Genomic DNA, 11,172 nt, shown 5'->3' on the forward strand with positions numbered 1-11,172 from the left:
TGTGCTAGGCACTGGTATGCAGACAATTTCCATACATTCGCACACCTCAGTATCTCTAATATTTAGCCATGGCTTCTTCATGTATCACTTTTCTAAGATACACGTAGATTCACCTTAAAAACTTCATTACTTTAATTCTGGCTATTGGGTTAGGAGAAAAGTTATTTCACCTTTAATTGCCCAAGCAATTACTTCTAAGTTAAGACCTCTTGGCAGGTAAGTGGGCAGTACATGCCAAATTACAGAGCAGGGAAAATAAGACTTGGCGATAAAAAGGCCAATAGAATGTTTACAAAATGAGCACTAGGCAAGAGACAATGGGTTAAAGACATGGCCATATTTTTCCATATAAATAGGGACAGAATAATATAGACCCATTTTTCTCCTTGTTTAATAAAATACATATTTTGCAAATAAAATGCATATCTGGAAGGAACATGTAAATCTTGTGTTTGTATCTTTTAAAAACTCATAACCATCTACTTTCTCATTCCTCTTTTAACTGTGTGTTTCAAAGTATTTTTGTGTCATCCAAAAATGTAAAATGATTTTGGAAAAGCTGAGTAATATCAGGCTAAAAATAGAGGAAAGAGTAGCTGTGTAAATGAGAATCAAATTGATAGATAAAAGTTTCCATTTATGCTATTTAAATCCAGTTCTCTATTTTATATATGATTTTTATGTAGTTGTTAATAGTTTATAAGTAAATTATATATTTATTTTCAAATAACCTATAGCTAGAATTATGACTAATAATCTATAAAATGTATTTTAAAATTTTTTTGAAAAAATATACAATAAAAAAGAAAATGTCAATATATTCATATGTTTGTAAGATCACCAAAAAGCCATAGAAGAATACACATCAGTTTACACTGGTAGTAATAAAGGTGTGCATTTTTTTCTTTTTTTAGAGAAAGCATAAAACTGCAAAAATACTCATGGTCTGTTAAGTGAAAACACAGACTATAAAATTCTCTCTACAAATAACTAAGTGTAATGTGTAAAGTATGAATAAGCAAATAGACAAGAAGTAGACGGTATTATAGGCAAATTAAAACAGTTTTAATGAAGTGACGGGGATGTGGATAATTTTTGCCTTTGATGCTTGTTGATCTTTTAAAATTGGCTTTGTCATAATGTACCATGAAACAGAAATGAAAATGGTGATTAAGTATGAAAGCCATTACTCAATGAGAAAATCTCTTCTTTTCTCAACTTGTTTGGAGACAAAAGCACACCACCATATTCTACACTGGGGGTTCTGAGCTGAGGACAAGTTCATCCCCCAGGACACATCTGGCAATATCTGGAGACATTTTTGGTTTTCATAACTGCGAGGGTACCTCTGGCATCTAGTAGGTAGAAGCCAGACATGCTGTTAAACATCTTACAATGCACATGACAGCCCCCTCACAACAACAAATTATCTGGTCACGATGACAAGAGCACTGATCACAAATAAACGTTACAGAATGAATGATTTCAAAAGAAGCCAGTGCCCCACCCCGAAATTAGTCAGTACCCCTGTCACAGTGTTAAGAAAAGGACTTTCTCTGATTTACATTCTTATAGAAATTCTCAAGACCATTTAACAAGGAGGTGGGAGGGATCACACTAAAGCACGCTTTGAGGTGCTTCTAAAATATGAAACTTGGGATATTTCCCTACCCTTCCTTCTCTTGCAGGGTAAGCTCACAGTCAGATTTTTATTTCATGTCACAATCAAGCAAGGGCATTGTTTAGGCTCCTACAAAGCAACAGCAAAGGACCTGCCCTAAGAGTTAACACAGAGAAAATGATTTATAAACTGCCTATATCATGTGCAATAATTGTTTAAAAATTGATGAATAAATCTTCTTGAGATGTAATCTTTATAATGAACCTCATTTATACTGTGTGGGCCAGAGGGAGTAAAGATCCGGGAAGAGAAGAAAAACACTCAACCACTTTTAAGAGATTATTCGCAGCAGTAATTTATCAGAAATCACAAAAATGTGTTTTCAATGGAAAAAATTCAATTGATAATAAAAGAAAAAAAGGGAAAGGGTCTTTTCACATAGTGTCCACCCAAAGCTTAAAACCACTGACACAGTTCTTGAACTTTATCATCCAACATTTTGTGACAGCTATTGGCCTTAATGGTTATATGACAGATTCTGCTGGAGCAATAGGAAAATTATTAGACAAGTTAACAGCACCCATTCATAATGAAAGAAATCATGACACAAGCAACATCCTTGACTTTTCAAGATCTTATATAAATCTTCCTTTATTACCTGGTAATAGATGTAATATAAAGTATAAATTTCTCAAGGACAGAAACCATGTCTTATATTTAATACACACTGAATAAAGTACCTATGTGAAAAAGTCATTTTAATGAAATTAAGATTTTTTTTCAAGGTGGAGAGATTGAGGAGTAACAGTAACATATAGGATTAGTTTATCTGATCTACCCACTGTTTCCAAAAAAATAAATAAAATAAAATAAATAAAAACAAACAACTACAACAAACCAGGTCCATAAGGAATGAGAATAATTTTTTTTTAAATGATGCCTTACTACATCTAAACGTGCAGTATAACCAGAGGGCTAAGATTGAGGGATGTAAAGTCAATCATTTGTTAGCTGGGTGACCTTGAATAAGTCACTTAACCTCTCTGGGCCTCAGGCTCCTCTTTTATAAAAAGGTGGACACCAGCCATATCACTGCTTTTATAGGAGGACTGGATGAGATAATACACATCAAGAGGATACCTGCACAAGTTAAGGGCCCAATGAGCAATAACTGTGATTATTTTCTTATATTAGTGCTGTGATGGTGGAAAATGTTGGGCATTGCACAGAGGGGGAGTTGAGGGGGAAGCGAAGGGGAAGCAGAAGGAAAAGAAGGCGAGAAAACGACAGCTTGCTAAAATTGGATAGGAGAGCTTCATTTATTGAGAATGAAGTCTGGGTCGGTGAGTCTTCACAACCCCTTCCCCTCGCTCCACATCCCGTCACCCACCCCAGCTCCTGCTTCGTGTCTGCAACCTACTCCCTTCTAGGGGTACTTCTCCAAATGATATAAGACTTCTTTTAGCAGTTGCCCTCTCCCGACTTTGCTTCAGATCCACACTTTTCAAAGGTGTAGTCTTCAACCACTAAGACTCCTCTCGCTACATTTACCAACACGCTCCTGTCACTTACTATAGCTGGGAGACAAGTCTCAGAACTTATTTCAATTGATCGTTGTGGCATCTGATGCAGCTGACCATTTTCTTCCTTTTTAAACTCTCTTGTGCCTCAGCTTTGAAGACATTATTATCTGTGGGTTCTCCTACCATCTGACTGCTGCTTAGCTACTTACTAATCTGTGTGGGCTCCTTTTCAGCATTCCACCACTTAAATTACACTGCTCACCAGATCCCCATTTTTTGCCGTCCTTTCACTTTCCCTTTTTAATTGTATCCATTCACACCGTTATAAGTACCACTTATATGCTGACAATGTCCAAGTTCATCTCTCTAGTCATGACGTCTTACTAAGCTCCAGACCTGTATTTTCCAATCTCCATTTGGAGATTCCATGTGTGGAGAAAAGTCAGCGTTTCCCAAAATGAACTGTCTTCCCACACACCTCAATCCCCAGCCCACCCCCAAACTGGCTGCCCTTTTGGTGTTCCCCATATCGATAAATGAAACCATCAGAAACTTACGATTCACCAAGTCCTGCCACTTCTGCCTCGTAAAAGCACTGATTTTGTATCTTCTCCTTTACATGCCTGTCTCTGTTCATCCATTCTTTCTGGATTTTTGCAGTGGATTTTCACCTTATCTCCCAACCTTTGGTCTTGCTGCACCCCTCATACTTCAAAAGCATCTTCCTCAAGTGTGAATCTGTTCAAGTGATTCTCCTACTGACATCTTTTCATGGGTCCCTACAGCCTTTGGAACAAAATGTAAACTCTTCTGCAAGCTACAAAAATGGTCTATATAATTTGATCACCACTTATGACCTCAATACCAAATCTTATCACTTCCTCACTCCCACTCCCAAATCCAGCCATTTAAAGCTACTTGCAAATTCCTAATCCCATTTATTTTTCCTGTTTTTTCTCCTATATGCCACTCTTTCTGCTTAAAACATTTATCCACAGACCTCTAACCCCCATCTTCACCTAGTAATTTCTACATAATACCTCAGAATTCTGTATTTCCAATATGCCCTGTGTATTTCTGCTTTCAAAGAACTCAGTGGTCCTACACTGTGATTCTTTCCACATTAATTGATTTAAATAGTAATTTAAAAAGTGTCTTGAATTTGAGGCCTACAAGTCCATGCTCTGTCTTTCCACATATATGATACTATGTAGTCAAACTTCCAACCAACGGTTGTTTACAGAGCAAAACCACATGGAGAGAGATACTATAACCTTGGCTACATGTATTTTATACAAATCATTTAGGAAGACAATAAATATGTAACATATCAGGCAATTTGAAATAACAAATGAATGGTGAAATCAACAAGTGACAAAGGAACGCATGGGAGATACAGACAACTAGGTCCTCAAGAGGCTGCTCATAAAAATTTTTAGAGAAAATGCTCATGTTAAACATAAGTATGATAGGAGCCTGCAGTAGAATTAACGATAGTAAACACCAAGATATTAAGTTTCATGAGGTCAGGGGACAAGTCATTCTTGTTCGCTGCTCTGTCCCTATGGCCTAACACATAGCTGGATCATAGTAGCTGCTAAATAAGTATTTGTGTCGAATTGAATTTTAAACTGTGCAGCTGGTGATGCAAGAAAACATCTGTTTAAAAAAAAAAAAGGCAGCACTTTTCACCATTTGCCATTCCATAAAAAGGTAATTTGTGTATATGTTTACTAGAACGCTTTCCTCAAAAGTGAAATATTGCTTCACTCTTCGGTTGGCAAATGTGTTGTTCCAAGATGGAGAAGAATCTGCTTTAAATGAAGAGAAAGCTATTTCAGTCCATAATCCTCAGAGCCAATTTTGGAACTTAAAATGCATTTTCATCAAAGAATCTTAACAAAAAGAGTCCTGCCAATTTAACCAAGACATCTAAAAATGTTTCATTCTAAAGCCAAGCTTTCTGCTCAGGAACATTCTAATTGAGATTGTGTTCTTCCAGAGATCTTCCACTGGCTCAACAGTCACCTGAGTCACATGGGTGAGTAAGATACCATCATCACCCTCCTAAGAACTCAGAACTGCATGCCATTTAGGAATTCTGCATTTTTCTAACGTTTATGCTGGATTTCCAAGTTTCCTGGAACTTCTTTGTACCCAACAGAGCTATTATGATAAACCAAAGCAGAAACACATGTAACTTTGAGTTAGAAGTCAATTTGGCATGTCCGTCTCATTTCAAACATATGGAAACTGAGACCACGTAATGTAAATCACTGACCCAAGTACACTTAGGGCAGCGGCTGGAATGGACACTGGGTCTCCTTAGTGACAGGCTGATATTCAGTCTTCTATATAAGCTATGTTCATGGGACACCAGTACTTTCACTTGCATCATTTTATTAATTCTGGTACTCACCTAAAATATGTAAACGGGGACTATTATTCCCTTTTAGCAGGTGAAGAGATCAAGCCCCAGGACTTCCCTGGTGGTCCAGTGGCTAAAACTCCATGCTCTCTAGGCAGGGGGCCCGGGTTTGATCCCTGGTCAGGGAACTAGATCCCACATGCCTCAACTAAGAGTTCACATGCCAGAACTAAAGATCCTGCGTGCCACCACTAAGACCAGGTGCAGCCAAATAAATAAATATATATATATATATATATATATATATATATATATATATATATATATAAAAAGAGAAACCAAGCCCCATGGGGCTGTCAATTCCCTCAAGTTGACTGAACAGCAGAAGCAGAACTAGTATTCAGGTCTTTCTATCTTTGTCATTTACCAGGAGCACCACATCGACATGGGCCATTTTTCCTTTCAGTACAAATGAGTCAATGACAGTCTAAATGGTCTGGTGCCTACCATTCTTCAAAGGAAGATTTGCTATAATAAAAGAAAGCTACAAGTACCAGAGGTTGCAGGCCACAAAGGATAATGAGGCAGAAACATGTGCATTAATCAATTTTGAGGTTTCACTTAAATAATCAATCAACCATTCTTTCAGAGCTGAATCTAATCGAAAGATCCTAACCCTTTTAGACCTGTATACAGTGGGCAATATGCCATAAACATCTTCTTTTATTTAGACATCAGGGATGGAATTTCCCATCTGTTGCTTCAAATCAAATAACCATACTTTAAAAAATAGTACATATCACAAAATTTTTCTTTGAAGGATTAAAGTCACTATGATTGTTAATCATAAAAGTGTTAATTTTTCAACAAGTAAAACTGTGTCTGGACAAGTCCACGTGTGTTAGCAGTAGGCTAAGAAAGGAATCTAGCATGGAATTTATAATGCTTGGTTCTAATCATTAATGCTGCAGTACTGACTTATTTACAACCTGACGTTTGTTTCTGCACTTTCAACATCCCGAGACTTTTCTGCAACAGTAAATAGCTTTAAGAGATGACACCTCGCCTTAACTGGGTCTATATTTTGACTAGCAGGTCTTGGCATCATGTCCAGCTCTGACACCTCTCCAAAATGCTGCATGCTGGTGAAAAATGAACAAAACTTAAGAAGAAGAAAACAATGCCACTACTCTTAAGCCATTTTGGGATATAATAGGTCTAAGTTCTCAGCTAACTTATACATCTAAGTTCTAATGCAGCAACTTCTAATCATCTCATCACTGTCTCTTTAGATTCTAAATATTTCTTAATTTTTCCATAAAGTCTCACCTTTCTGATGCTCTGAAGAGGAAGGTGACAGAATAAAATGTGGGAAAAGAGCATAAGTAAATCAAAAGACAGGACACACAGAGCTACACCTGATTTCCATATCACTTTCTTTTTAGCCACACAATTTAGATTCAAGTACCTAGGACTTAGCAGGTACCCACATGAGGACATTTTCTATTTTCATGGTAAAATTCAAAATATAAACTGATGAAAGACCTCTAAAATTTCACAAAAGTGAATATTTGTATATCTGAGAAGTTAAATGTTTAGTTTCCCAAGAAAGAAATATTCTCTACCCACACAGGAGATTCTCACAATGTGTGGGAAATCTATGGTTCTGAATCATCCAATAGCATCTTCAGTCTGTGTTCATACCCTATATCATAAAATGCTTTCCCAATAATTAGAATATAACAAGATACACGTCCTTAAAAACATCACTGAAAGAGTTGAATGTTCTCTGGAGTAGTCACAGATGTTTCATAAGCTTGTGATAGCTCAGGATTATCACCTATCTTTGGACATTGTATAAGGTTGGGCTGGTTATTTGAGCTTCCTCTATATTTGAATTCTGGGGTGATGAAAATTTCTATCATGTTAAGAGCATACCCACTACCTAGTATTTGGCTCTCGAGTGAATTAATAAGGGTCCTAACTTTCAAGTCCTGATGGCTGGCTTAGAACTGTTTTGCATAAAACCTTACACACTAGACCCTCTTCTTTACCAGTGCATCCTGTTTCCAGGCAAAACTACACTACAATACAATCTTCTGCAATGTGCTGTATCCTATTAGGACTGAAAGTAACCCTGGCATCTTACATTCAAATGTGGCCTTTCTAGAGAGACTTTTCCAAGGGTGAAAACTTCAAAAACACAGAGTAGAAAAGTCACTGAAGAAATGGCGCAAGTAAGCAGGGGTATCTGGGACACTTATTGTCTTGTATGTCTGCAGTGCCCCAACATGGGCAGCAGGGGGCGCTCCTGCATGAAGCAACCCTCCCCTCAGCCCCGCCCCCCTTCCCCCCCCACCCATACACACAAGTGTTCCCGGGAGGGGAAGACGGAGGCTTTTTCTCTTAGCACTTGCCCCAAGACCAAGGAGGGGGCCACTAAGGAGTGCTGCTGTCCATAAATCACACAGGCTTAGGACATGCAGTGAATACCATTGCAGAAGTGACCAGAGATGACACACAGGTCTGAGCTTACCTTTTGAAAGCAGGGTGGCCAATTTTTATTTTATTTATTTTGGGGGTTAAAGGAGCAGGTGAGCCATGGGCAGGGGGCGGGGCTTGCCATCAGCTGTAAAGAGGCCGGCTCCAAAAGCAACAAGTGGATATCAGTATCCCAGGGTCATTTATTCAGCCTCTCCACTAGTTTAGTTCCCAGGTTATATTCTCTGTGAAATGTCAAATCAAAACACTTCCCTTTTCTCTCCTCTTCTTTCCTTCCCTGATCCCACACCAAACTCAGAAAAATCACTTGATGAAGTGGGTTTCCCACTGAACCTTAGGAAATGTGACTCCTGCATGTGGCTGTGTTTTGCACATGAACGTGTGATGCATTTTACACCCTCTTCGCCAAGTCCCACAATTTCAAACCAGGTTGGAAAAATCTTTCGGGACCAGAAAGAGGCAGCTCTGAAGCCTCAAAGACAGTGGGTTCCAAAGCAAAATGCCCTGCCCTCACCCCACTTCCTACACATACTCATGCACACCCCACCCTCACCAGTTGGAGCCTTTCTCCTTCCTGTCCCCAAATGAAGGTTTGCAGAGACACAGCCATAAACCTCAATACTCACCATATTGACTTCAGAAACCATATCGATGCTGGCGATGTCGATGTTCATTCCCACAGCCACAGGGGGACCTGCAAACCAAAATGGCCAGCCACGTGATTTCTCAGAACTTCATGCATTCTTAGCAAGAGTAGTCCCCGGGCACGGGACACTCTGCCCCAAATCCCTTCCCACTGCTCACACTCAAATTCTTCAATTCTCTGCTCCTTTTTAAAGAGTGACAGGTACTCCTCTGGGAAATGCTCTATTGAACAGGCACACACGTGTCCGATGGGTGAGGGATTCCACGTCTGTCTACATAGGTAGGTATCTTAGCATGAGAATATACACAACCACAAAAGCACCGGAATCTGGCTAGCCCAAACGAAATGTTATATATTGCACTGCAGTTATATACTGCACCCCCTCCTCATTCTTCCCACCCCCCGCTTCTGTGCAGGTTTTAACTCTTTGAGCTTTGTTAGAGTCTGGAGTCAAATTAAATAGGCATATCAGTGTATCTAAGGCTGCAGCAAGAGAGGTCTCTAGCCCTTCTTCCACTACCCTCCCTATCCTCCCATCCCCCCAGGCCCCTCTCCCCGCACCCCACTGTCCCCTGCAGTGAGGTTTCCAGGACTGGATAATATCCAGACACCAGCCAATTTAAACCATGGCTAGAACTCTTCCAAAGTAGGTGGGCACAGGGGGTTAATGCGACTTCTCAACCAACGGTCTGCATATCTTGTCCCCAAAAATGTTCCCGATGGCCTTCAGTAAGCCAGGTTCACCGGGCACACCATTAACTAAACTTAAGAGGTTTGTATCTCAAGGAAACAAAGACAGTGAAGCAAAGGATTTAAACAGTGAAGCTGAAGGACAGCAGTCACCACTACAGGCTAAGAAGGTCTCTCTGAAAGACCATCTAAGTGCTAGAGAGTAACAAACTAGCTTAAGTTTGGCTCAGTTTCTCAATATTGTAACACAGAGACATGTTCAGTACACCACATGCAACCCACAATGAGGGAGAGGGAAGACAGCGCACAAAGCTCAAGAGACAGCTTAGGCTATAGCTGCTGGGCTGTTTCTTATTTCCAAGGCAACCCCATTACCTCCAAAATCTGGTCTCAGCCGAATATCATAGCCTTTCAGGAGTCTGTCCACCGTCTCTTTAACCAGCGACATATTACTAGGGTCATTGACACTAAAGAAAGAAAAGACAATAAACAGGCATCAATAAGACAGCAGGCACAGCGCTTCAGCATCTATCTGATCCTCACTACAGATCCCTGCTCACAGAGGTAGGCAGACAGAGCCTTTCAAAGTGAAAAAGGAAACAGAAACGCTAGACACACTTACCTCTGCGCACAGACAGCGGCGATTATTAAGGGGAACGGCCAGATCCCAAAGTAGCCCTTTTTCCGGACTCTCCACATCCCTTTAGTTTTGGACGGGATTGAGGGTTTCACTGGAGACAGGAGATCCAACTTAGTCTGCCCAGTGCAGTAATTCTAATGTGAGGCGCATGCGCAAGGCGTACCAAAACATCAAAGGGGCAGCAGCGGTTGCCTGGGACCGAGAAGATTTTCTTGTTAAGGAGGAAAAAAAAAAAAAAAAATCAAAGGGGAAAAAGGAAAAACATATATATGTATAATATATGCGTATTTGAATAATATAGAAAAGTCACCCCACAGGAGGACCCGGAGCAAAATCTTTGTTGTCCTTTTGTTAAGACAAAAACAACTAGAGAGTCTGTTAAGTTTTGGTACTTGCAGGAGGCAGTTTTGCACCTCGCGGGTTGTGGGGTTTTGGGGTGTGTGTGTGGGGGGGGGGTGTTTCCTCTTAAATATGCAAAACCAGATTAGGAATTTAAAGGAGAGCAGGTGTGTAGTGCTAGGGGGAAGATGGGTGCCTGAGAGTCCACTTCTGGTATCAGCAAGCGGCGGGGGTGGGGTGGGGAGAGAAATCTGAACTTTACTTCCGTGGCAAATAGCATTCCCTGCCTGGGGCGAAATGGGTGCTGGAGGCGGCGGTGGGGGCGGGGGGTGGCGGAGGGAAGAGGAGGGAAGGGGAAGGTGGGAGCGGGAGTGAAAGGGGGAGGGAGGAAAGAAACCGATGGGAGGAGTGTTGAGCAATGCGTTGGATTTGGGGCCGGGAGTGGAGGGGGGGACGTAGCATGGAGAATAAGACAGACACGGAAATGAAAAAAAAAAGGAAAAAAAGAATGATAATAAAATGATGCCTGGTCTTTTCTAGGAGTTAAAGAGCAAGCTTTTCTTCACTACTCACGAGCAATTTCTTTCTCCTTCTCCTCACTCTTTGCCCCCTATCCCCAGAGAAGAAAACCTCGGGGTCCCGGTTTCTCACCGTGTGACGTGCCTGACCCGCTGGTCCGGATTATTTATAGCAGGAAGGACGGGGGGCGGGGGGGGGCGAGGGGAGTAGAAAGACAGCGCTGTCTCTCAAGGTTTCGGTCTGATTCTGCATTGGGAAATTATTAGTAGGGAGGGTGGAGTTTGCAGGAAGGGTTGATGGGACTTGGGGTCCTAGGGAGGCCGG

General features: G+C 40.7%; 1 protein-coding gene across 1 annotated transcript in view; it reads right to left on the reverse strand.

Annotated features, from left to right (window-relative positions):
- GABRB2 (gamma-aminobutyric acid type A receptor subunit beta2) overlaps positions 1–10,409 on the reverse strand; it is a 298,709-nt gene extending 288,300 nt beyond the window's left edge. Inside the window, exons 1-3 of the mRNA XM_073802774.1 lie at positions 9,973–10,409; positions 9,726–9,817; positions 8,641–8,708 (exon numbers count right to left, since the gene is read on the reverse strand). Coding sequence (XP_073658875.1) covers positions 8,641–8,708; positions 9,726–9,817; positions 9,973–10,049 — 237 coding nt within the window. The 5' untranslated portion in view covers positions 10,050–10,409. The remainder of the gene's footprint in view (positions 1–8,640; positions 8,709–9,725; positions 9,818–9,972) is intronic.
- Between the last annotated feature and the right edge of the window lie 763 nt (positions 10,410–11,172).

The sequence above is a fragment of the Tursiops truncatus genome, chromosome 3 (genome assembly GCF_011762595.2).
Source record: "Tursiops truncatus isolate mTurTru1 chromosome 3, mTurTru1.mat.Y, whole genome shotgun sequence".
In the NCBI taxonomy this organism is placed as follows: domain Eukaryota; kingdom Metazoa; phylum Chordata; class Mammalia; order Artiodactyla; family Delphinidae; genus Tursiops; species Tursiops truncatus.